The 25,582-nt window shown below is 39.9% G+C and overlaps 1 protein-coding gene across 1 annotated transcript in view; it reads left to right on the plus strand.

Annotated features, from left to right (window-relative positions):
• Positions 1-25,582, plus strand: part of UTRN (utrophin) — a gene marked incomplete at both ends in the record, with an annotated part of 491,377 nt that overhangs the window by 94,026 nt on the left and 371,769 nt on the right. The window contains 7 exons of the mRNA XM_080700143.1: positions 1,010-1,097; positions 5,966-6,207; positions 6,315-6,495; positions 8,527-8,672; positions 9,454-9,666; positions 22,199-22,312; positions 23,342-23,497. Coding sequence (XP_080556269.1) covers positions 1,010-1,097; positions 5,966-6,207; positions 6,315-6,495; positions 8,527-8,672; positions 9,454-9,666; positions 22,199-22,312; positions 23,342-23,497 — 1,140 coding nt within the window. The remainder of the gene's footprint in view (positions 1-1,009; positions 1,098-5,965; positions 6,208-6,314; positions 6,496-8,526; positions 8,673-9,453; positions 9,667-22,198; positions 22,313-23,341; positions 23,498-25,582) is intronic.

A 25,582-nucleotide genomic window follows, 5' to 3' on the forward strand; every position in this document is an offset into this window, starting at 1 on the left:
TCACTTTCCCCTAAAAATATAACAACTATTCACATACTGTTTACTTTATATTAGGTATTATAAATAAGTAGACGTGGCTTACAGTGTACAGGAGGCTTGCGCGGGCTAACTGCGCAATTTTACATAAGGGACTTGAACATAGTTCACCATTTTACGTGAGGACTTGCACATTCTCAGATCTGGATATTAGTGGGGGTCCTGAGACCAATCCCCCACAGATACTGAGGAGTGACCAAATTAAAATTATAAGCCACTCCTCAAAAAATAAAGAACAAAATGCTTTCGTTTGGTTTCTAAGGAATAATGTCAAGCAGGGTGTAGAGGAGCATGCCTGTAATTCCTGTTTCAAAATAACATGGGGCTGGTGGTGTACTTCAGTAGTAGAATGCCCTTGGGCTTAATCTCCCAGTAAACACACACACACACACACACACACACACACACACACACACACACCCCAATTCTCAAAACTTATATGTAAAATGTGCTTATGGTTGGAGTTTGCATTAGACCTTAGACTTAGAATATTACCAGTGAATTATATTAAGGCTCCAGTTATTTCCCTGTTTTTCTTGCTGATTAGTTCTCCTTCAGTCTTTTCTGTCAGAGCTCATTCAGTTCTTTTGACTCAAACCATTATTTTTAGGGTACAGAACACTCAGGCTATGTTTATGAAAAAGAGATTCAAGATCTAAAACACTAATTTTAATCATCTCTTCTTGATAGGAACTCATAATTATAGTGTGCGTTTTTTTTCTTATAAAAGAAACTAACTTTTATAGTTGTTGTCATCATTGTTTAAATTTACTTTTTCAAATTTATTTAACTTTGGAGAGTTGGATGGTGGCCTGAACTTGTATAATTTTGTATTATAATATTTCTTAGATAAACTTTGACTGAAATACTTTAAGAAAATCAAGGGTGGCATTAAACATAAAAAATTAAGATAGCATCAATATTTTATTGAGAAGAAATTTATAGAATTCTTATGCTGGGAATTTATTTCCAGGGATTAGAAAAAGAACAGACGGAAAGAAGCCCCCGACTGGATGAATTAAATCACACTGGACAAACCCTCCTGGAGCAGATGGGAAAAGGTGAGACTGTGATTTCTTTTCTTTTTCAGATATTTTTAGATGGTGACATTGAGTAATATTTGCAGTTTGACATATCTAACATTTAACACGCTAGCCCTCTTTTTGGTAAAAAAAATGGCTTTCAAAAATATTTTTAGAAAGCAGAATCTTTCAAAATGAAATCTTCTACTGAGAATACTTATTAAAAACAGATAAAAGCAAAGTCCTTCTTTCATATGGGGTCACAGAACTTGAAAACCTCAACCCTCTGCAAACCAGTTAAAATACAGTGGTACAGGTGGTGATTTTAAAACCTCATTCTTTGGGGTTATATATTGAGAATTTTTTTCATGGGGATGTAGCAGAAGAAAATTTTACTTTGGTAACATTTGGGAAATGCGCTTTCAGTGGATTTTATTATTTTACTCTTAGGCATTTAGGTTTTGGAGGTACTGGTTTTTTTTTTTTTTTTTTTCCAGTACTAGGGATAGAAACTAGGGGCATTCTACCTCTGAGCACACACTCCCAGCCCTATATTTTTTTTATTCTTTATTTTGAAACAGGGTCTCATTGAATTGCAAAGAGCTTCACTAAGTAGTTTGAGGCTGTCCTCAAATTGAGATCCTTCTGTCTCAGCCTCCCACATGCTGGGATTACAAGCGTGCACCACCACACCTGGCTTGGTACTTGGGCTTTAACCCAGAGGCATTGTGCCTCCAAGCCACACCCCCACCTTATTTTATCTTTTGTTCTGAAAGAGGGTATCACTAGGTTGAAGAGGCTCTCCCTATGTTGCTGAGGCTGCTTTCAAACCTGCAATCCCTCTGTCTCTGCCTTCCACGTACTGTACAGACTTGGGACACCATGCCTAGCTATTGATGCACTTAATAGTTCAATTCGTCATTTCTGGTATTTGAAATTTTTTCTGGCACTAAAGAACTTTTTTTGTTCTGTAGTCCCCTGTGACTAGAGGAGCTTAAAGATGAATACTTTCCACTCTGCAATTTGGCATGTGGTTCTGTCTTTGGTCTAGTTCCGGGGATGTTTCTTGTATACCCTGTCTCTTGTTCCAATAATGGTAAATGTTCCTGGAGGGTCTCCTGGGACTCTCCTGGACCAACACCAGAGATGATCAAGGCAGAGTTAAGAATACTAGTTTGACAATAATCTTCGAAGTAGTAGCTTTTGATTTTTAGGTTATTTTTTATTTTTTATTTTTTTTACTTTTTACTATAGAATTGTAACTATATACAAAACAAATAGAATAGTGTAATAAACATCTTTGTACCAGTTATCCACTTTGATAACTGCCATTCTTGATTTATTTATACCTCTATTCATTTCTCAGTCTCTTGACTGGTGTATTTTTTCATTTTTTTTAAAAAGCAAATTTTAGTTGTGCTAAAATACATAAAGCCTATCTGTGCTTTTCTTGACACAGATATATCTGGATAACATGTACATGCAAATCACAATATAGGACATTTCCATCTCTCCAGAAAGTTTTCTCATGTTCCTTGTGGGTCACTAAGCCTTGCCCTTCCTTGAACCCCGAAAATCCTTTGCTCTTCTGTTGTTTTAACCTTAGACTAGTTTTGCCTCCAGCCTTTCAAAAAAGTACGTCTGTCCATTTTGTATGTATACTGGAGATTTATACACACTAACACAAAATATGTAACATATATTCAAATAGAGTTGTATGTTCTTTCAGCATCGACCCTAGCAGACTGCCTTAGTTATCCTAGATGTGGACATTCGATTCAGAGATTGCTGTTCAAGCATTTGCTGAAAGACCCAGAGACACAAACAGACCATACTTTCTCTTGAGCTGCTGCTTCTGCAACTGTTATAAGAAGTTGGGTGTTGAATTTCTGTCTGCTTCTATCATACAGTCTCTACTTCCACCTGGACGTTGTGCCTTGGGGCTCAGGTGTACCTGGTGTGATTGTGGGGTGACTTTTGAGTCTGCTCACTGAATTTACCCCATGTCTATGTCAGCTTTCAGTCAATGGGTAGAATTAGCGGGTCAGACTAAGCGAAGATCCGGAGGGAAGGCTCTGCCCGGTGAGACATTGGTGAGAGGTTCCAGGTTCCAGTGAGAGTGGCAGAGACGGGGGAAGGGCGAGCTTGGGTTCTCCTGTCCTTTTCTAGCTTCATAACTTTGGGAAAGTCAAGAAACACTTTTGTTTCTTTACTTCTGAGTCTAGAAAGTGAGAGAACTTATAAGATGGTATAGCTTCTACTCAATAAAGTTTTACTGTGAATAGATGGTTCCTAAAAATATATGTCCTAGAAATGAATCACATGAATGTGCTGTTCATAAAAGTCAAGTGCAGCGCTTGGACTGTAGGGGATGAGGCTTTATTAACGACGGGTCTTGTGTATGCTTGTCCAAACTCATAGGAAAGCATTCATTTTTTTGCATTATCATTTTTTTTTTTTAGTTTTAGTCAAACTAGAAATGCAATCATTAGAGAAGAGCAGCTCTATTTTTTTTTAAAAAGACTTATCTGTTATTAAACATTTAGTAGGATGAGTTGGGAAGCTGGGGAATGGGAACATTGATTTGAGAAGTGATATATAAAAGCCTTTAATCCCAGTACTTGGGAGCTGAGATAGGAGGATCAAGGCCAGCCTCAGCGATAGTGAGACTCTTAGCAACCTAGCTAGATCCTGTCCAAAACAAAAAAGTAAAATAGGGCTGCAGAATAGAAAACCCCCGGGTTAAATCCCTAGTAACACACACACACACACACACACACACACACACACACACACCATTGTTTGGAGGGAGTGTCTGCCTTTTGTTAATGAAGGAAGAAAAGTGATATTTATTTCTCTTTTCTATTGTCTTTCCATTTTATCCATTCCCGGTATTTTTTTTTTTTCTTTTGTGATACTGTGGGTGGAACCCAGGGGCTTTCTATCTTCAGTCTACACTTCCAGGCCTATTTTTTATATTTTATTTGGAAACAGGGTCTCACTAAGTTGCCGAGAGCCTCACTCAGTAGCTGAGGCTGGCTTGGAACCTGTGCAATCCTCCTGTCTCAGCCTCCCAAGCGCGGGGATTACAGGCGTGCGCCACCACGCCAGGCACGTTCCAAGTTTTTGGAGTTGCATTTTACTCTTCTGCCTCTGCTTAGTGCTGTTAGTCCTGTTGCTCTTATAAAACCAGAAATGTTGAACAGGAGCAATAGCATACTTGGGTGATTCTCCACTCTCCTTCCCAAGAAATTTAAAATAAATATTAGGACCTGAATAGTTAGTGTGGAGTAAGATTTTTACAGAATGAAAAATAGCCAGCATCTGCCTCAATAAGGATACAGATAAATATTCACTTCTGTTTAAAAAGCAAGTAAAATGATCTGGTAGACAGATGCTCAGGTCATCATGTCTTTGTTTTCCTGGAATCAGGTGGATCATAAAGCCCAGCGCAGGCAGGTCGGGCAGGGCTTTCCTGCCTATGCATTTGATTTCAGTTTTGCGATGTCTCAGAGAGGATAAGCATGTTTTGAAAAGTGGAATAATTTGCTTCATTTGATCTTCCTTTCTACAAGAAAACTAAAAAAACAAAATAAAGACAATGTGCAGTTTTCCTTTTGAAAGATGTGCATTGTAGTTTAATTATTACCTGACATCATTGCAGCCAGCAATATCTGAAGCTTAGAGAAGGGAAGATTTGTGAGACTGTTTCAAAGTAAAACAATAAGATGGGGCAGGGGGGTGTTCAAACACCAGTACCACAATTTTTTTTTTTTTTTTTTAGAATTTGTTTGGAGGGGCAAAATATATGAATCATGAGACATCATGAATAATTAATTTTTGAAAGTGTCTTTAGCTGCCCTATTCTGTTTTTCGTTTTTTTTGTGTGTGTGGGTCTGAGGATGGAACCCAGGGGCATTCAACCTCCTAGCTACACCCCTTGCCCTACTTTTTATTCTTTTTTTAAAAAAAATATATATATATATATTTTTATTGGTGCACTGTATTCATACATCATAGTGGGATACAAACTTTTGTAGACATACAGGCACACATCGCCCAGTCAGCCCCCACCCAATCCCCACCCCATTCTCTCCCCATCTCTCCCTCCCATGCTTGGCTTAGTGGTTGACATCTAGTATTATAGCAATTTATCAAAAATTAAAAATGATAATCTCACATAACAGTTTCATTTGTCTGATACCAAGCTTTTGATGACTTAAAGATAACATTTCAATATTTCTTTTTACTTACTTTCTTACCAGAGAATATTTTTTTTCTATTTTTTTTAGGTGAAACTATCATATATTTATATATTTATTTTTCAGAAAAAAAATCTATCCTAATATGGAAAATGGACTCTAGATACCCAAAACGATCTTGAAAAAGAACAAAGCTAGAAGATATATAATTTCTGATTTCAAACCATATAAAGCTACAATAATTGAAACAGTGTAGTACTATTCTAAAGGCAGATATATAAACCATTGGAGTTAAATACAAGCCTAGAGCTAGATCCTTCCCTATATTGTCAAGTTATTTTTGACAAGGTTTCCACGAACATTTGGTGGTGGAAATAATAATCTTTTAACTAAATATTGTTGAAACATAATAATTACATGGAAAAGAATAAAGTTGGACCCTTACCTAATCCCATATACAAATATTAACTCAAAATAGATAAAAGACCTAAATATAAATCTTAAGACTATAAACTTTTAGGAGAAAATCTGGGTCATAAAACCTCACAACATTGAAATTGTAATTTTTCTGTTGCTGTGTGAAAAGCGACTTGAGAAAGTGATCACGCTGTGTGACATGGCTTCATTATTTGAAATCTACTAGAATGTTTAGAACAAATTCCAAACAAACGTGTGAATTGTTGGCGTGTTTTTCTGCCTGTGTAGAAGGTCTTTCAACCGAGGAAATACAAACTGTTCTGGACAAGGTTTTGTCAGAGTGGAGGACGACATCCCAGCATCTAGAAGATCTGGCCGGGAAGATCCAGCTCCAGGAAGATATAAACGCTTATTTTAAGCAGCTTGGTGAACTGGAGGAGATGGTAAAGACCAAGGAGGAGTGGGCGCAGCGCTCATCCTTTTCGGAAACTCCCCAGCGGTCCTCGCCGACTTTGAAGGAGTCCTGTCAGGTAGTCACTCGTCTGCAATGTGTTGCAAGAACTTTATTTCTGCCCTGATGAGCTTTCTGTAGGATGTTCGTCTGTGCTGAGTGATGTGACCATATTTTCTCTCGCAGAGGGAATTGGCAGACCTCCTTGGCCTCCGCCCCCAAATTGAAACGGTGCGCGCGAGCTGCTCGGCGCTGCGATCTCGACCTTGTGCCCCGGGTTTTGTCCAGCAGAGTTTTGAGAGCTTTCTGGGCCGCTACCAGGCTCTGCAGAAGGCTTTAGAGGAGCGTCAGCAACAGCTAGAGAACGGTCAGCCCATCCCCTTGGTTTTCTTACTCAGTGGTTTTGATATCTCCCCTCTGCCTTATAGACTGCTTACCAATATTTAGCCCTTTAGGGTCCTTCTGCTTCTCCCTGGCTTCGGTAATTTTTCCAGAGTATTTTCTGGGTTTATGCTTTTTATTACAATTAAAAAATATTTATTATTTTTATTTTTTGTATAGTACTGGGAATTCAGTCCAGGGGCACTCCATTTCTGACCTACACCTCAAGTTCTACCGCATCCTTTATTTTGAAATGGGGTCTCATCAAGTTGGGGATGCCTCGCTAGGTGTCTGAGGCTGGCTGCGAGCTGGTGATCCTCTTGTCTCAGCACTGGGACCACAGGTGCACACCACCTCACTTGGCTTCCCTGGGCTTACACCTAATTGTTAAAATGCAAGCAGTACCGTGCTCAGTGGTGCACACCTGTAATCCCGGTACTTGGGAGGCTGAGATGGGAGGATGGCAAGTCTGAAGCCAGATTCGGCAATGTAGTGAGGTATTCGGCAGCTTAGAGAACCTCTTCTTCAAAATAAAAATTAAAATAAGGCTGATGTCACCGTGCAGAGGCAGAAAAATCCTGGATTCAACCCCACAGTAACAAAAAGAGAAAAATAAATAAAAGGAGCGGCATATACCTTCAAATTCTCTAAAATTTTATAAATGCATATAATGACTTTTTAGAGAATTTTTTCTTTCAGTGCTGGGGATTGAACCCCGTGCCTCATGCATGCTAGGCAAATAAATGCTCTGCCACTGAGCTACATTCCCAGTTATTTTCTTTTAAGACAAGATATCACTAACTTACTGCATGGTAGCCGCAAACTTGCCATCCTCCTGCTTCAGCCTCCTGCATAGCTAAGACCGTAGGTGTGTGACCCCATGGCTGGCCCTGAGATTTTAAAAGGAGGAACAGATGCTGTTTTTTTCCTCTGGTTATTGCCAGTAAGATTAAAATGAATCGGCATCAATTTCTCTTTGCTCAAAATGGTTACAGTTTTAGTAATACTATTTCTCTTTTAAAAGAAAACCTGTTCATATTCTTTCAAAATATGAGGAAGGTTAATGAGGTCATACCTTTGGAATAGACCTGGCGTGGGCAAGTGAACGCTGATGGTGTGAAAGCCTCTCCCTCCTGTGTTACCCTTTTCCCTTTGGAACTGTGTCCTACTGTGTATTGTTATGGGTCACGCATGCTCAGAAGCAGTACGTGTAGCCCTTCAACAACCCACTCCCTTCAACCTCTGGAGACTGCGTAAAGATGTTAGGATCTGCATGTGTTCATGGGAGGCAAATGTGTCAAAATTCCTTTCTTTTCAAAGATATTTGGATACCTTGTCTTTGTTCACTAAAATCAGTTAACAGGGCATGTGAAATAAATATTTTAGGGGGCCTCTTTCTCAAGGTACAAAAGGATCACTTTGCAGTTTATCTTTGTCTGCTCATGGGTTTCACCTCCATGTGTTTAAAATGTACTCAGTCCCCCCCCCACCCCGACAAACATTCCTTGCATGTGACTTTTACCTTAGAAATGGAAGTGGTAAAAGTCAGAGCCTCGGAGGACCTGGCCATCCTGGCGCAGTAATCCCTTACGATGCCCACCACCGTGCACGTGGGTCTGTCTCCACGCCTGTGCCTACAGGAAGACTGTGGATCTTTGTCTTATTTTAGTCTTTGTGTAGTAACTGGGGAAGAGGAGATTATTTGGAACAAAAGGAGCACTGTCATTCCAGCTTCAGGGAGATATCTTGTCAGGATGAAATGAAGAGAAATGATAGTGAGTTAATATTTCAAACATCCACATCCGCAGGAATGAAGTCACTGTCTGACTTAGAAATGCCAGTAGAGTGACCTATTTTATTAACAAACAGAGGGCTCTTTTAATTATAATTGGGGGGGGGCTCTAACTTATTATGTAATGGAATTCACTCATTACATACAGAAGGTAAATGGCATATATAATAAAATAATCAGGTTCCTAACATTGTTTTCTCAAAGTAAGTATTTTTAAATAAACAGAACAAAAGAGCCAACCTGGACAAGCCTATTTGGAAACATTAAAAACGCTGAATGATGTGCTGAATGAGTCAGAAAATAAGGCCCAGGCACCTCTGAATGTTCTTAATGATCTTGCAAAGGTGGAGGAGGCCCTGCGAGAAAAAAAGGTAATGGATGTTTCAGAACTCTAGTACCATTTTTGATATTTCATACTGTATGTTTTAAACTATTTTTCAATGATTTAAAAAATTTCATGATTTTTGGGCAAAATTGGTCCAAAAATTATTAAATTTGAAGGTTAGATACTGTAATATAGTATCTTAGACAAAAATAATGATGGTTATTGACGTTTTTATTAATAAAAGCATATTACACTGTTATAGTTATTAGACTGTCATATATTTCAGTATAATTATGTTAAAATTCTCAATCTATTGAGAATTATTAATGATGCTTTATTACTAAAAGCATATTATACTTGTATAGTTATTACAGTGTCAAATATTTGAGTATAATTAGGCTAAAATTCTCAATCTGTGTATAATCTGCTAAGATACCTTTTATAAAATGAGGGTATTAGTTAAGTTTATACTTAAAAAAATTCTCTGTTGAATAAAAATGCTTCCTCACTCGTTTGGCTGAATAGCCTTAAGGTTGTGAACTATTTTATCAGATAAAATAGACCAGCCTAAGTTATCACTGCATGCGTGGCCATACGGGGTGTGTAGTTTCAGTTGACTTCATCCAGAGCATATATTATGTTGCCCACACACAGCTCATGAAGAGAAAGCGTTAACTATTGTGATTATGCCTATTCTTTTTACAAGTTTTTCACAGTTCTTTTTTTTTTTTATAAAATGCCCTATTAAAAACTACATAATGCATATTGTTGCATCTAGAAGGACACATTATTGTGCATGTATTTAATCTTTTCAAACCCTTTGCTAGGCCCTCGATGAGATTCTTGAGAATCAAAAACCTACATTGAATAAACTTGCAGAAGAAACAAAGGCTTTGGGTAAAAACGTGCTTCCTGACGGAGAGAAAATTTGCAAACGAGACTTTGAGGATGCCCAAGGAAAGTGGAACAAACTAAAGGCCAAGGTTTCCGAAGATGTACATTTGCTTGAAGAAATTACCTCCAAACTCAAAACTTTTGAGGTAAGTCCAGAGGTCATTGGGAATCTAAGTTTATTACAGGATATATGCTGATTATCGCTTAAGACTTAAATATCTACTGTTTGGAAACTGTGCATTCTTTCTAGCCCCACCTCTTTTCATGTGCTTCAGTTGAGTTTATAATTTGCTTCTCAAAAACGTACTTTCACTTGCTAGTGAGCGTGGGCATCTCTTCTTGGCTTTGCAGGAAGGGATTCTTGGTAAAGGTGAAATACACCTTGAAGATGGGTGGAAGGTACTTAAAAATAGTCATAATAGAGTTTTAGCATGGGGGCTCTCTGTGGAAGATAGACGAGGGATTGGGTAACTCAGCTGCAGTGTAGAGGTAGCTCCATTGGTATCAGTCAGTTCCGAGCTTTTTAAGAGTTTTTGACATTTAGAGTTGAAAACGTGAACGAGGCCATCAACCAAAAATGCCAGACTGGTTAAGCAGTAATTTCACGGACCGTGGATCCTGAAGTGGGATCCGTGAAATGTTGACAGATGAAGCAGAGATGAAGTTGGAGAAGATAAGACAGAAGTGAGGCTGGAGATGCGAGAAGTGGTACAAGTCAGTGTCAAGTAAGACAGGATTCTAAACGCCCGTGAGAAAGGCGGAGAATCAGAGTTTCCACATCATGTGGTGATCTCCTAGGAAAGGTCCGCAAGGAGAAGGAACCAGTCACTCTGTCCCCAGGGCCGCCTGTCCTTCCAGTGCCTCCAGACCTTGGTCTTTCCCTTTTGTCTTTGGCAGGGATCTCTCTCTCTCTCTCTCTCTCTCTCTCTCTCTCTCTCTCTCTCTCTCTCTCTCCCTCCCTCCCTCCCTCCCTTTCTCTCTCTGTAACCAATATATTCCAAGACATAGAGAAGGCACTCAATAAATAAATAAATAAATACATAAATATTTATGTATTTATTTATTTACTTGTTGTGGTACTGTGGGTGGAACCCAGGGGCCTTTTTTTTTTTAAACCTCCAGGCTATACTCACACACCTATTTTATATTTTATTTGGAAACAGGGTCTTACTAAGTTGCTGAGAGCCTCACTAAGTAGCTGAGGCTGGCTTCGAACCTGTGCAATTTTCTTGTCTCAGCCTCCCAAGTGCTGGGATTACAAGCATGTGCCACCATGCTCGGCTTCAATAAATATGTTTTGCTGAGTGCAATGAGATTAGCAATGGGAGCTTTTGATTTAGATAGATAGGTTGATTGATAGATAAATTGATTGATTTAGATCCCAAGAGAATTTCTGTGAATGATAGTGTGAAAAGATGAAACGTATACAAGACAGCTCCCCCATGAAATGAGAATTATCTAACCTCAATACTGGATTGAGTATTTTCCATCTTTTCAAAAGATTATCTCGACAATATAGGGAAGAATTTAGCTCTAGGCTTTTATTTAACTCCAATGGTTTATATATCTGCCTTTAGAATAGTACTACACTGTTTCAATTATTGTAGCTTTATATGTTTTGAAATCAGAAAATATATATCTTCTTTCTTTGTTCTTTTTCAAGATCGTTTTGGGTACCTAGACTCCATATTCCATACTAGGATAGATTTTTTTCTGAAAAATAAATATATAAATATATGATAGTTTCACCTAAAAAATAGAAAAAAATATTCTCTGGTAAGAAAGAAAGCAAAAAGAAATATTGAAATGTTATCTTTAAGTCATCAAAAGCTTGGTATCAGACAAATGAAACTGTTATGTGAGATTATCATTTTTAATTTTAGATAAATTGCCATAATACTAGATGTCAACTACTAAGCCAAGCATGGGAGGGAGGGATAGGGAGAGAATGGGGTGGGGATTGGGTGGGGTCTGACTGGAAAAAGTGTGCATGTATGTCTACAAAAGTATGTATCCTACTATGATGTATGAATACAGTGCACCAATAAAAAAATAATAAAATAAAATAAATAAATAAATAAGCATTTAAAATTAAAAAAAAAAGATTATCTCTTGTTTGCAAATGTACATCTGTGACATAGGGAAGTTTCCAAGTGACTCCTAAAAGTACATTTAGGATTAGTTGAATGTTAGCCAATTTTTAATATGAAATTTCAAGAGAATCTGTATTATTCCAGTCATACAAGTCAAATAAAAAGTTCAAGCAGAGTTTGAAGAAAAGGTGTCTTGAACATTCAGGAAGTATTGAAGAAAAGAAATTAACTATGGTCAGAATAATTAAGAACTATGGGACAAAATTAAGATACCAAATGTGGAACAGGGCATGGTAGGTCATGCCTATATTCCCAGTACTTGGCAGGCTGAGGTAGAAGGATTACAGGTTTATGAATAGATTCAGCAATGTAACAAGATTCTCAGCAACCCAGTAAGACCCTGTTTCAAAATTAAAAACAAAAAGGCTGTGGTGTATTTCAAAGGTAGAATGCCCCAATGTAAGACTTGTTGGCATTGAGGGAGGAGTGGAAAAGAGGCTAATGTCATTGATAACCTGTCCATGAAATAATAGTAGAAAATCTTCTGAACTTTGCAAACAAGATGGACATTCAGGTACAGGAGCACGGAGAGCCCAAAAAATGAACCTCTCTGTAACACATAGTAACTAAAATGGCAACAATCTAGAACAAAGAAAGAATTTAAAGGCTATCCTATTGAGACATGAGAGTACTTTTAGAAGAAAACCAATCATAATGTACCAATAAAAGTATATAGAAATAAAGAAAAGGGGCTGGGAGTATATAGCTTAGAGGCAGATTGTCCCCGGTTTAATCCCCAGACCTACCCCCCCCACCACATTAATTACAAAAAGGAGTAAAAATTCCTTCTTTAAAAAGATAATATTAAGCTGGGCGTGGTGGCGCACGCTTGTAATCCCAGCATTTGGGAGGCTGAAACAGGAGGATGGTGGTTCGTGGACAGCCTCAGCTACTTAGTGAGGCCCTCTGCAACTCAGTGAGACTGTGTTTCAAAATAAAGAATAAAAAAATAGGGCAGGGGGTGTGGCTTGTTAGTCAAATGCCCCTGGATTCCATCCCCAGACCCGCAGGGGGGTGAGGGGGGGGGAGGGAAAAAGATAACATCACATTTCTTAGCGGAAATTCTAAATTCCTGTTTATCCCCAATACCATTTTTTTTCTTGATGGCAGATAATATTAACTATGGATACTTGCTGGAGGTATTAAAACAATCCACAAACTTTACTGTTTCTAATCATTGTTTTTATACTGTAGGACAACTGGGTACTTAATGAGGAACATTTAAATAGCTTGTACTTAAATAGCTTGGAATGTGAATCTCACTGTTTACAAAAAAAAGAAAGAAAATACTGCTTTTCCTTAATACAGCACATTTAAACTTTGAAAGTCTTTTCTGTTGTAGTACTGGTGATTGAACCCAGGGGCATTCTAACTGCAGTCTATACCCCTAGCCCTATTTTATTTTTCATCTCAAACCTGTGATTCTCTTGTCTAAGCCTTCCAAGTACTGGGACATGCCCCACCAGGTCCAGCTGAAAGTATTTTCTTGACTAGGTACTTTATTTATTTATTTATTATTTATTTATTTTGGTGGGTGGGTGCACTGTCATCTACATCTTGATAAAGTTCAGGGTGGCAGGGCACACATGCACACTCCTGCCCTATTTCCTCTCCTTCTCTCCTTCCCATGCCCAGCACAGTGATTGACTGTGATAAGCTTGTGTGTGTACATCATGTCCACGGAGGTGTTTCCCTCTCCCCTCCTCTCGTCTCCTTCAGCTAGGTCTCCCTCACTCAGCTGTGGTTTCTCCTCCTCTGTCTGGAGTTCCCCCATGTCCCGTTTTCTCCCTGGCTTTTGCATCTTTGGGAGAACATCAGACTTTTCCCTTTTTGTGACTGACTGAACCCACTTACTCTGGCTCCATCCATTTCCCTGCAAATGACATAATTTTGTTCTTTATGGCTGAGTAAAATTGCACTGTGTTTTATTAATTCCCAGAGTTTTATAGTCCATTCATCTGTTGATGGACATCTTGGCTGGTTCCATAGTTTGGCAGTTCTGTGTTGTGCAGCTATTAACAGAGATACACATGCTTTCCTCTGGTAGTTCAGGTTCTATTCTTTGGGTAGATACCCAATAGTGGTATTACTGGGCCATATGGTCAGTTCCTTCCCATTCTTCCGCGGATCCTCCACACTTTTTCTCAAGTACTTGCACTTGACTAGGCACTTTTTACTTTATAATCCTACAATATTTGTAAGAGGTTCTTCTCTGTGTGCAAATTGTAGCATTCTGAAATTGTTGACACTCATTTGCTTAACTTTTCTTTTGTCTCCATGTCCAGTTCCTTTGTACCGGTGAGAGATGGCTTTCTGTGTTCCATTCAGGATGTCATGCTCAGATACATTTTTAAAATTTTTGTTTCTGTTTTTGTCATGCCAATGTAATTACCCAAATTCTTATACTTAAGAACTAAATGTTAATTGGTGTCTTTTAAAAAATCACTGTGCCCCTTTAAGGCAGCAAAATATTTGAAAATACATGAAATGGGTACTTTTTTCATTATTGATTTTACCAGTGGGGTATTCTTATGAATCTTGGGGATAACATACAATCCTAAGATGCTGCTTTTTATTGCTTATCCCCAGCAGCAATGCCTTAGGAGTCAGGGGCTACAAGATATTTGGTATTATATTTTTTCTTATTTGAGATCACCTGCATTGTGGAATATAACTGAGAAATTGTGACAACATCCTCTAGGCTCACAAATCCCGGTGGTCTTTTGTGTCCTGCCGTCTTGCTCCTGAGGACTTGGCTTCTAGCTCCCGCTGCTGCGCTCAGCCTCCAGAGTCATTTCTTCCCGGGACAATTCCATTACCCTTTCAGTCTAACCCCTGCTTCCCATTCTCCTCCCTCTGGAATTCATCTTCCACATTCATGCCGGAGTCAGACTTCTGAGAAGGATTTGGTTGTCTTCCCTGGAGGAGTACAAAGTGTTGTACACATCACTCCCAGCCCTTCCTACCCAGCCTCGCCCGTGTCTCCACTGTCAGCTGCGTCAGGCGTGGAGGCTGTTGTGAGTTGTAAACAACTCCCCTGAACTATTGCCTTTCTCTGGAAATGTTGTAGTCATCAGCCTTTTGTTGCCGTAGCCAAGATACCTGAGAAGGACAACTTAGAAGATGAAAATTGTATTTGGTTCACGGTGTAAGAGGTTCGGTCCATGGCAGGGAGTGTCACAGCGGCAAGGATGTGGTGGTGGAGGAAAATTGCACAGCTCAGAGGAAGGGACGGATGCATTCCCCACGGCCATGCCCTAGAGACCCACCCGCTCCACCCATGTCTCACCCGCCTACAGTTATTACCCAGTAAATCTATTCAAATGATTAATCCATCATTCTCAGATGAGGTTAGAACCTTCATGATTCAGTTATTTCACCCCTAAACATTGTTGCTTTGCCAACACGGGAGCTTGTCTGGGGGATACCCTAGACTCTCTATTGGCTAAGATTTCGTATCTTCCTACTATCTACTGATTGCTTGTTTTTCTTTTTGTGGTGCCTCGATATTGAACCCAGGGCCTTGGTGCATGTTAGACAAGCACTTTACCACTGAGCTATAGCCACAGCTTTTTTTATTTTTTGCTTTGAGACAAGGTCTTGCTAAGTTTCCCAGGCTGGCCTAAAACTTCCTGTTGCTTGCCTCAGCCTTTCAAGTAGCTGGGATAACAGGTGTGCACCACCACGCCTGGCTTTGTGGATTCCATAAGAATAAGCTTTCTCTACAAGCATTCTTTCAGCCCTGCTGGCCACCCATACGCACAGTCACAATCATCCTGTGCTCCGTGATTCTACTGCTGGTCTTCTATACCCTTCCAGTTTGTGTCATGGCTGGGGCTGTGTGTCTCTCTAACCCCAGGGCAGGCGATCTTGGAAGGATGCAGGTGGAACTGGGGTCTCAATGCAGCTCTTCCACAGATGCCTTCAACCTGCCCCTACCTCAGTACATGATTATCCTAAATGCCTGGACTCCTGTGGAATTGCTCCCCTTCCTTTAGTTGCTTTCATAGTGAAAGGAGCACACCAACTGAGTGTGTCCTGACCCATGTGGAACAGGGCATGCTAGGGTTCTTAATGAAGACCAGGCTTTGAGTTATTTTGGAAAACATTTCAGGGTAAAAAGGCAACGTTAACCACTTTCTAAGAGCAAAATGTGTCATTCAACTGCTTATGTAACTTCTTCTAAGAAACATATAGTAGATATAATCATTTCATAAACTTTTTCTTTATTTTGAATATACTTTACTTTGCTAGAGGGACTAGTGGTACATTCCATGCATTTAGAAACTCAGCTTTAGATTAATATAGTTTCAGCGCCATTCCTTTCTTCTCTGTATGTGATAAAATTTCTTTTTGAGATAGTCCTTTTGAACCTCATCAATATTAGAAAAGCAAACATAATAGGAATTTGGCTGCTTAAAATTACTACGTTATTTCTGATTTCACAGTTCTTTTGTGTATGTGTGTGTCTTGGAGTAGAAATAGGCAGATTAAAAAGCTCTGGACATTCCAGCAGATGGGGGAGGAACGAGATAAAATGCCAAGAATTTATCTGTAATCAAGTCTTAGAGGCAGATGTGCACCTTGGAGTCGTACTGTCTTGAATCGAGAGTTGCTGAGCTTTACAGTCCTTCCATTTCCCGCTCAGGAGAGGGGACGGTAAGGTAAGCCTAGAGAGACCGTGTCTCGACCTCACATTCCTGTTCTGTGACCCAGCAGTAAGTAGAGTGTGGCCCTTCTGAGAAGCTTATAAAGTACTTCTTTTGAGCAGGGGGTGGCCAATGGTAAAAAAAAATAAAGAAAAATTAGTGCTGACAATCAAACCCAGGGGTGTTCTACCTCCAGTCTACACCCCAGCCCCCTTTGTATTATTATTATTTTTTAATCTTGAAACAGGGTCTTGCTAAGTTCCTAAGAGTCCTTCTAAGTTGCCGAGTCTGGTCTCAAACCTGCGATCTTGTCTCAGCCACTCTAGTCCTGGGGTTACTGGTGTGTACCACCACACATTGCCAGCGGAGCATTTTGATCCTTCTGAAATAGAACATTTGATTTTTTTTTGGTTTCCAAAAAAAGAGCATACTAGTAGTAATTTTATGTTTACTTGAATATTTGTGAGCAAAAATAGGAATGAGAAAGTACTCTCCTAGACTACTAGAGTTTAATTTTTGTAGACACTTATTTTATTTTATTTTTTTTTGTGTGTGTTACTGGGAGTGGAACCCAGGGGCATTTTTTTAAATTTTATTTTTTACCTCCGGGCTATACTACCAGACCTGTTTTATACTTTATTTGGAAACAGGGTCTCACTAAGTAGCTGAGGCTGGCTTCAAACCGGTGCAATCCTCCTGACTTGGCCTCTCAAGTGCTGGGATTATAAGTGTGTGCCACCTACCTGGCTGTAGACACTTATTTTAGAATACAAACAGCTAGTAACTTCTATTTTTCTTTGTATTGCTTTCTAAGAAGTAAGGCTCTTCAAAGGAAGTGTGTGTGTGTGTGTGTGTGTGTGTGTGTGTGTGTGTGTGTGTGTGTTGCATGTGTTTTCTAAGTGGATGGAGGAAAAAAAAGTAAACACTCATTATCACATATTAGAAACTTGTGAGTGCGGTGGCTGAGTAGTCTTTAAATGCATAGAACATCCCCCTACTATTTTCACATGAGCTATTTCATGGTCTTCCTAACCTCTATACTGAAGAATCGACTTAGAAATGAACAGGATTTTGGTATTTTTTAGAAATATAGGAAATTCCTGTTAAAAGTGGATAGAGACAACATTTTCTTCCCAAGAGAAGAGGAGATACTGTAGGGGGAAGCAGGGAGATGAGCAGACGCCCCCCTCCGCTGTCGTCAAGTCCTCCTACCCCTCCCATGTACTTTCTTGGGTACGGGTGCTAGTTTTTTTTTTTTTTTCTTTTCTTTTTTTTCTTGGTGGTACTGGGGATGGAACCCGTCTCGGGCTACACTCCCTGACCTATTTTATATTTTTATTTGGAAACAGGGTTTCTTAAACCAGCGAGGCTGGCTTTGAACTTGTGCAATCCTCCTGTCTCCGCCTCCCACGCGCGGGGATTACAAGCGTGCGCCACCACGCCCAGCTCCTTTTGATTTTAGTGATTTTACTTTTCTTACATGGTATGACCAAGAGCATAGATATGCCCAGGGACTCTGCTGCTTCCAGGCATTCTAATGTTTCATGCCTTCCCTTTTTGTTTTGCGTGTGTGTGTGTGTGTGTGTATGTGTGTGTGTACACATGTGTGTTCAATATAGAGATTGATCCCAGGGCCATTCTACCTCTGAGCTATACTACCAGTCCAATTATATTTATTTATTTAATTTTGAAGCATAGTCTTACTAAGTTGCTGAGGCTGGCCTTGGACCTGTGATCCTTTTGTCTCAGAATCCCACATCCTGGGCTCACAGGCATGTATCACCATGCCTGACCCCTCTTTGCTTCTTGAATTCTTTCTCTTGACCTGTGTTTGACCATATCTAGTTAGCTATATAAGCAGAAATTTTTTCAAATGGTCATTCTTGAACACTTTCTTTTAAACAGTTATAGGACAGAACAAGCATTAATGTTGGCAGTAATTTAAGAAAAAGAAAACTGTTCTTATGCGAACACATGGTTGTCTGGGCTGCTTCACCCTTATACTGTCTGTGATGGAATCTGCACTCCGAAATTTGAGAGTGGCAGCTCTTTCGTGAGGATTATTTGTTAATAATAAAGTGGTTGCTTTTAGATCTCATCATTTATTGCATACTTCCACGTGGCGGTCCCCCAAACATTTTCTGTTTTCCAGGTGCTGAGCTTAGTAATCAAGCCTTCCCTTTTCTTTCAGGGTGCACGAGGCCTGCCTTAGAACTTGGTGTGATCAGGATTACGTGCTGGCCTTTCAGGTGTAATAACAGTGTGGCTTCTTAGATCCCCTTCTGTCATGAGGATCACTTCTGTTGCTGTTCTCTTTCCTTTTTCTCACATCCAAGTACAAGAGCTGTAACTAGGGGGGACAGGTGTGTGGGAATCCCACGGGTCTGTGTGTTTGAGGGCGGAGAGGAAGGGTAAGGCAGGTAGCTGAGGCCAGGAAACTTTCATTTGCCAGTGAGGGGCGTTAAGGCTGCTTACATGAGTCAGAACTGATTGTGATAAAAAAAACTTCCTTGGAATAGGCTTTCATATAAATTTTGAGAATTGTTGCCTAATGAAACTATCAGTTTTCCTTGTTCAAAATGAGATTTAATGAATTTTGCAGTTATGCAGTAATAATGCATTGTTAAAAATTTGGAATAGAGATTAATAATGCAAGAATCTGAGACGACAAGTTAACTGGAAAACTTTTGAAAGGCATTATTTTGTGAACTCTAGTTGTATTTGTCCTTCTGTTCCTTTTGCACTGCTGTTTTTTTTTTTTATGTTTGGCTCCACCCTTCGCTGAGCCTATCTACAAGAAGATTTCAGAAGGTTGGAGCAAATATTGAAGAACAGACTGGGCTATGACCAGTTGAAAATACTGGAGCAGCAACAGTGGGGAAGGGAGCTTGGGCAGAGCTGCACATTGTGTCTCTCAGGGCTTTCAGAGCTGTGCGTGGAATCCAGGGAGATGGGTGGGTTGGGGCAGGCTGCTGTGATGTTAACAGAAAGGATGGCGGAGTCAGGCCAGATCAGCACTTTTTACTTCCCATTTGTGTTGGGGAATGGCACTCAAAACTGGATAGTGTAGAATAAGCCATCGCTGAGAGCGCATCAGAGCCTGAACTGAATGGCATGGAGGAACCACTTAGCTCCTCCAGGTGCATAAATCTGCATCCCAGGTGGCAGTGGGTTTTTACCCATGATCTTCGAGTCGTAACGGGGCCTTAGGAGAAATTACTAGAACAGTGGAGGTGGATGAATGTGCTGAGTAGGAGAGAACATTCGTTTCTAAAAGCTAAAGACCTAAAGTGAGGTGAATTGTCAGTTCCTGGCAACGCTGTGAGATAAATGACTTAGATTGTATATGTGCTTGGGAAAGAATGTGGTGATCACCAGGAACCAACAAGGACGTCACGTACTTTGGAGGAGAAATAGTAGGTTTTTAGACACACAGAAAGATAGAATCTTGCATTTGAAGGGGTACATAGGCTCATGTAGTTCAAATCACGTTCACAAACTATCATTTTGGTTAAATCAGGATTTCATTAGAGTACGTGGAATTGTCTCTTGTTGATAACTTTATAAGAAGAAGATAGAAAACCAGTTAAACACTAATATTATGTAGTTGGTTAATAAGTGACATGGTATCCTCATGGGGGAATGCTCAGGTAAGCACTGCCATTATATTTATTTTTCACTTGGAAAAACCCAAGCTCAACATCATCATCATCATGATCATCATTATCATTATCATCATCATCATCATAATCATCATCATCATCATTTTATTATCATCATCATCAGCAGCAGCAGCAGCAGCAGCAGCAACAGCAACCACCACCACCACCACCACCACACAGTAGAGAAAGTAGATCTTTTTGTCAGATTTGTGAAAGTGAGAAGGCTGGAAGGAGTAAATGATGGGGAAGTGGAAAGACTAAAAATTCCAATTATTTTGTTGGCTTCTTGTTCTAATATTAGCTATAATTGTTAACATAATTCAAAAATTTAATACTTATAATGATCAAGACCTAAATTTATTATAACTCATTTAAACAGTATATAATAGGGAAAATATATTTTGAAGTGGTTAATGGGAATATTAGAGTTTGAGTTAGCCATAATATTGTGGCCAGTGTATCCATGAACAAATAAAACCCCAAAGAATTACAAAACATCATAATAAACAATAAAACTAAAAAAATTTAGAAGCCAGTTTTTGAGTATGATACCTATAAAGTTGCATCTTTGTGATTCATTCTAACTTTATGAGAATAGTTGGTTCCGTGTGGCATATTTTAAGGACATTAAAATGTATACTTCACAGAGCATGCCGATCATACTGGTGAGTGCAGAACCTGGTATTACATCTGTTTCAGTCAGAATTCTGACTCCTATGACTCAGAAAACCTGACAACCACAACTTAAGAGGAAGAGAACTTACAGTTCTGGACATTTCAGAGCTTTCAGTCCACGTTAGGCTGTGTGAAATCTGCAGATCTCAGGGCATGACACCTGTAATAGAGAGCTAAGGGCTCTGCTCTTACATCATGGAGGCTGAAAGCAGAGAAGGGGGGAGTGAGAGAGTGCACAGGGGGACGAGAGAACTCATATATGTCCTTCTTAAGGCCACACCCCTAGGGACCTCTCCTCAGCAGCCAAGCCCCACCTCCAACATGGCTGCTTTGTCTACAACATAGACAGGGGACAATGAATGGGGACATGCTAAATCCAAACAATAACAGCATCCTAGAGGCACCACGGAAGGAATTGAGGGTGTTTAACCTTTAGAAGACTAGGGAGATGTGGAAGCCACTTTCAAATATGATGGGCTGTTTTGGATGGGATAGTAAATTTGTTTTCATTTCTAGAAATGAACAGGAAGTAAAAAATTGAAGAAAGTATAAAGAAACGGACAGTTCAGTATTAGAGAAGCTAATAAGGTTGACTGACCAATTACGGGGTGGGAGAGGCCTTGAAAGAAATGACCAGCACTTTAGTATTAGACCTTAAGTTGGATTTACTTTGCATTCTTGATGCCCAGTTCCTATGATTATCCCCTCTCTTAGGTTTCTTTCTCCTGCAGATTGTTGGCTTTCTCATTTGTCTTTTAAGTCCCAGTACTGTACGTAGTAACTGTAATAGAGTTTGTGCTTAATAAACGTTGGATGAAAGATTGGAACTAGACACAGCCTCTTCTGGGTTCTCGGATGACAAAGCATCCAGCGTTAGAACCATTAGAACTAAGAGTGAGCTGTTGTGTTCCCTTCTCAGCACTGTGTGTTTAGTCCTGCTCTGAGTATCTACCTTTAGAAGAAAATTTGTTGTATAACAGCAAAAGATGTTTTAACTGATTATACCTAGAAAATCATTTTTTCTATAATTTGAATTTTTTTTTTTTTTTTGGTGGTACTGGGGTTCCTGGAAGCCCTTCTACCTCCGGGCTACACTCCCAGACCTATTTTTTTTTTTACATTTTTATTTGGAAACAGGGTCTCCTAAGCCAGCGCGTGTGGCTGGCTTCGAACCTGCGCGATCCTCCTGTCTCTGCCTCCCAAGCACAGCACGGGGATTACAAACGTGCGCCACCACGCCCGGCCATTTGAATTTTTAATAACAGATTTTGCTTGCATTTGGGCAAAATAGCTTACTTGACTAGACAGTGTTTTGGGATTTTTAAGGATGATTACTGAGTTGTCATTTTTCGAGGATTTTACTCAAGAATGAAGAAAGTAGTTATTCTGTAATTTGGAAGGTATATAAGGGAGAAATGAAAGGAGTGAAAATGAAACTTGTGAAAAATTGCTCTTTTTTTCCAGTATCAAAAGACCTTGAGATGTGGTGGGTGGGATGTCACTGAGTAAGATCCCCCTTTCTTATTGTGTTCAATATAGGCTGACTCAAAAGTCATCGAGAAGTGGACGGATGGCGTGAAAGACTTCTTGATGAAGGAGCAGGTCGCCCAAGGAGATGCGGCAGCCCTGCAGAGGCAGCTTGATCAGTGCTCCGTGAGTCCTGCTGTTCAGAGAGATCTGTCCAATAATGCCACTTTCTTCTTTATATATTGCCATTATTAAAACTAGTTAGACTCTGCCATGAGAGCCAGGTGTAGTGCACATGCCTTTAACCCTGCGTAACCCTGCTGAGGGACGAAGATCACAGCTGTAAGACCAGTGTGGGCAAGTTAGTGAGACCCTGACTCAAAATAAAAATAAAAAAGGGATCGGGAATGTAGTTCAGTGGTAGACTGCGTCAAATGTGACATGGTATTAAACCTGGATAAGCCATCTTTCATCATAAACCTTTTTGACTTTATAGCTAAAGGAAGAGTGATAGATTATTAGTATTTTTATATTTGGCCATAGATACAGACTTTTGGTGAGAAGAAAAGCAACATTAATTCCTTGGGACCTGTTAGCTTATGTTAAAATGATAGTCTCAGCGTAATAATTACCAGTTGCATCTTGCCTTTACTGGGCCACACAGTGAGACTCGAAGAAAAATGTATTTAGCAAATGAACTTTGCTGGTAAGACCACATGCAATTTATACTTGGTGAAATCATCAGGCTCTTCTCTAAATTAATTAAAAGCAGCGTTTCCCACTGAGAGTCAAGTATTTTCAATCTAATTTAGCAGATGGCTGTATGAGGTACGCAGGTGAAATGGATTTCTTAAGGTACAGTATTTCCTAAGTAGTTAAAGTTCTGAGTCCCAAGTCGTCTGTTCCTAGGAGGTCTGCAGGGATTGTGGCATCTACTTACATAGGAATGAACTCAACATGGGCTTGTTTTTTTTTTTTTTTTTTTTTTGGTGGTTCTGGGGGTGGAACCCAGAGGCTTTCTACCTCCAGGCTATACCCCCAGACCTTTTTTATATTTTATTTGGAAACAGGGTCTCACTAAGTTGCTGAGAGCCTCACTAAGTAGCCGAGGCTGGCTTCGAACCCGTGCGACCCTCCTGTCTCAGCCTCCCAAGCGCGGGGATTACAAGCGTGCGCCACCACGCCCGGCGACATGGGCTTGTTTTATGTGTTTAGGCCTTTGTTAGTGAAATGGAAACCACTGAATCGTCTTTGAAAAACATGAAAGAAATGGAGGCCAGCCTTCGAAGCTGTCCGGTTGCTGGAATCAAAACCTGGGTGCAGGCGAGAGTAGTCGACTACCAAACCCAAATGGATACTCTAAGCAAGGAGGTGAGGTTTTCAACTTTACGCTCTGTTTTGTTTTGTTTTGTTTTTTAAGGAGGGAGACAGACCGTGGCTGCTCTTGAAGAAAACTGATTTTATAACCCATCTAGTTTGGAAAACAGTGGTCTAGGATAACTAAAGTGTGGTGGCAAGTTGAAGTAAAAAAGTGCTCATCTGTTTCTTTTTTAATTAATTAGAATTTGATTTAAATTTGTCTAAAGAATTTGATCTAGGACTTAGTTTCCATTTTTTAAAAATCCAGCCTGAAACACGTTTTTGACTCTTGCCTTACCCTTAAGATATTTGAGTATGTTATCCAATAATTATAGCCATCAGCCACTTATCTATTCAGCAACTATCAATCAGCGGATTAATATTTTATTGCTTAATGCTGGTTCCCATTTCAGGCATCATTTCTAGGCACTGGGGTACAGCAGTGAACACGAAAGGAAAAAAGACCTCCTCTTGAGAAGCTTCATTCTAGTAAGGACAGTGGGTGCTTTGAGGTAGAGATAACCAAGAGTTAGGGGTGTGGGGATTACTTCCAACAGGGTGGTCAGGGAAGAACTTTCTGACATTTTTCAAGGCTCCCATAACAGCGTTGAGAGGCTGGAGCAGCATGTTTTAAAGCTCTGCCTAGGAATAAGCATAATGTATTTGACAAAGAATGAGCACCGTGTAGCTGGGGGAGAGCAAGAAGGGTTAGTGGGCTGGAACATGGGAATTCTTGAGGTCAGAGGTCGGCAGGAGATGGGTTAGATGTGGCCTTGAAAGTGAGGGCTTTGATTTTCATTCAAGCACGATGTCAAGCCAGTCTGAGGGTTTCGAGCAAGGAAATGAAACCTGAAGCAAGGAAATGATCGCTGAAGGTCTCTCTGGCTTTCATGTAGAAGGTTTGCTCTGGGAAGGCAAGAATGACAACAGTTTCCCTTAGGAAACCTTAGGAGGTCGCTGCAGGCTCAGGCCCCATGCTGGGAGTCAGGCTTGAACTTAGACAAGATGATGCTTTTAATGGCCCTGAGAAAAAGGGCTACTCTGGAGTGGTGGGGAAGGAGGGCATGTTGGAGACCTTGGAAGAGAAGATGGGAAGTGAGAACCAGGACCAGTATGTCCAGCTTTGAGAAGGTCTCTCTTCAGGGTGCTGGAGATGGGCGAACGATTTTTTTGTGTGTGTTTTGTTACTTTTTATAATTGCACATGTGTTAGGCTGTTTTATGCTAAAGGGAATGCCTTCCTTTGGAAAGAGAAGAGGGAGGGAGATGGAATGGTTCCTCCGTGGGAGGGAGGGAAGGAGGGAGGGAGGGAGGGGAAGACCACTGTGTTGAGAACGAGGGCGATCGCTTCAATTTTATGAATAAAATAATAGTGAAGTTATATGTAGCTAAGTGAGTGATAAGAGGGTGAAAATAGAGGAGAAAATAGGAATAAGTGCCTACCCTACAGATCATCCCATAACTAGTACAAGTCTTTTTTTTTTTTTTTTTTTTTTTTTTGGTGGTACTGGGGTTCCTGGAAGCCCTTCTACCTCCAGGCTACACTCCCAGACCTATTTTTACGTTTTTATTTGGAAACAGGGTCTCCTAAGCCAGCGTGTGCGGCTGGCTTCGAACCTGCACGATCCTCCTGTCTCTGCCTCCCAAGTGCGGGGATTACAAGCGTGCGCCACCACGCCTGGCAGTACAAGTCTTTTAATATAACACTTTTTGGTTACTTTTTATGTAGAAAAATTATATTAACACCACTGGATATTTTGTTTTTGTTGTGTTATCAAGCTTTCTTATTTTGAACATGTTCAAATATGAATAAATGTTGAAATAATGATGCAGGGAACCATCTGTATACCCATCCTGAGACTTGCAAATTTTTAACATTTTGTATTTTTCCTCTCACTATCTCCCTCTTTTTTAAAAAATATATTTTTAACAGAAAATTAGAAATACAATGACATGTTACTCCTAAATATTTTAGTACATTTCTCCCAAGAATAAGAATATTTTTCTATAAAGTCAATATGCGGTTACCACACTTCAGGAAGTACGTGTTTTGCATATCACCTCATATTATAGCCAATTTGTATTTCTCTGTGTGTGT

Source organism: Muscardinus avellanarius, assembly GCF_963383645.1.
Source record: "Muscardinus avellanarius genome assembly, chromosome: 8".
NCBI lineage: Eukaryota > Metazoa > Chordata > Mammalia > Rodentia > Gliridae > Muscardinus > Muscardinus avellanarius.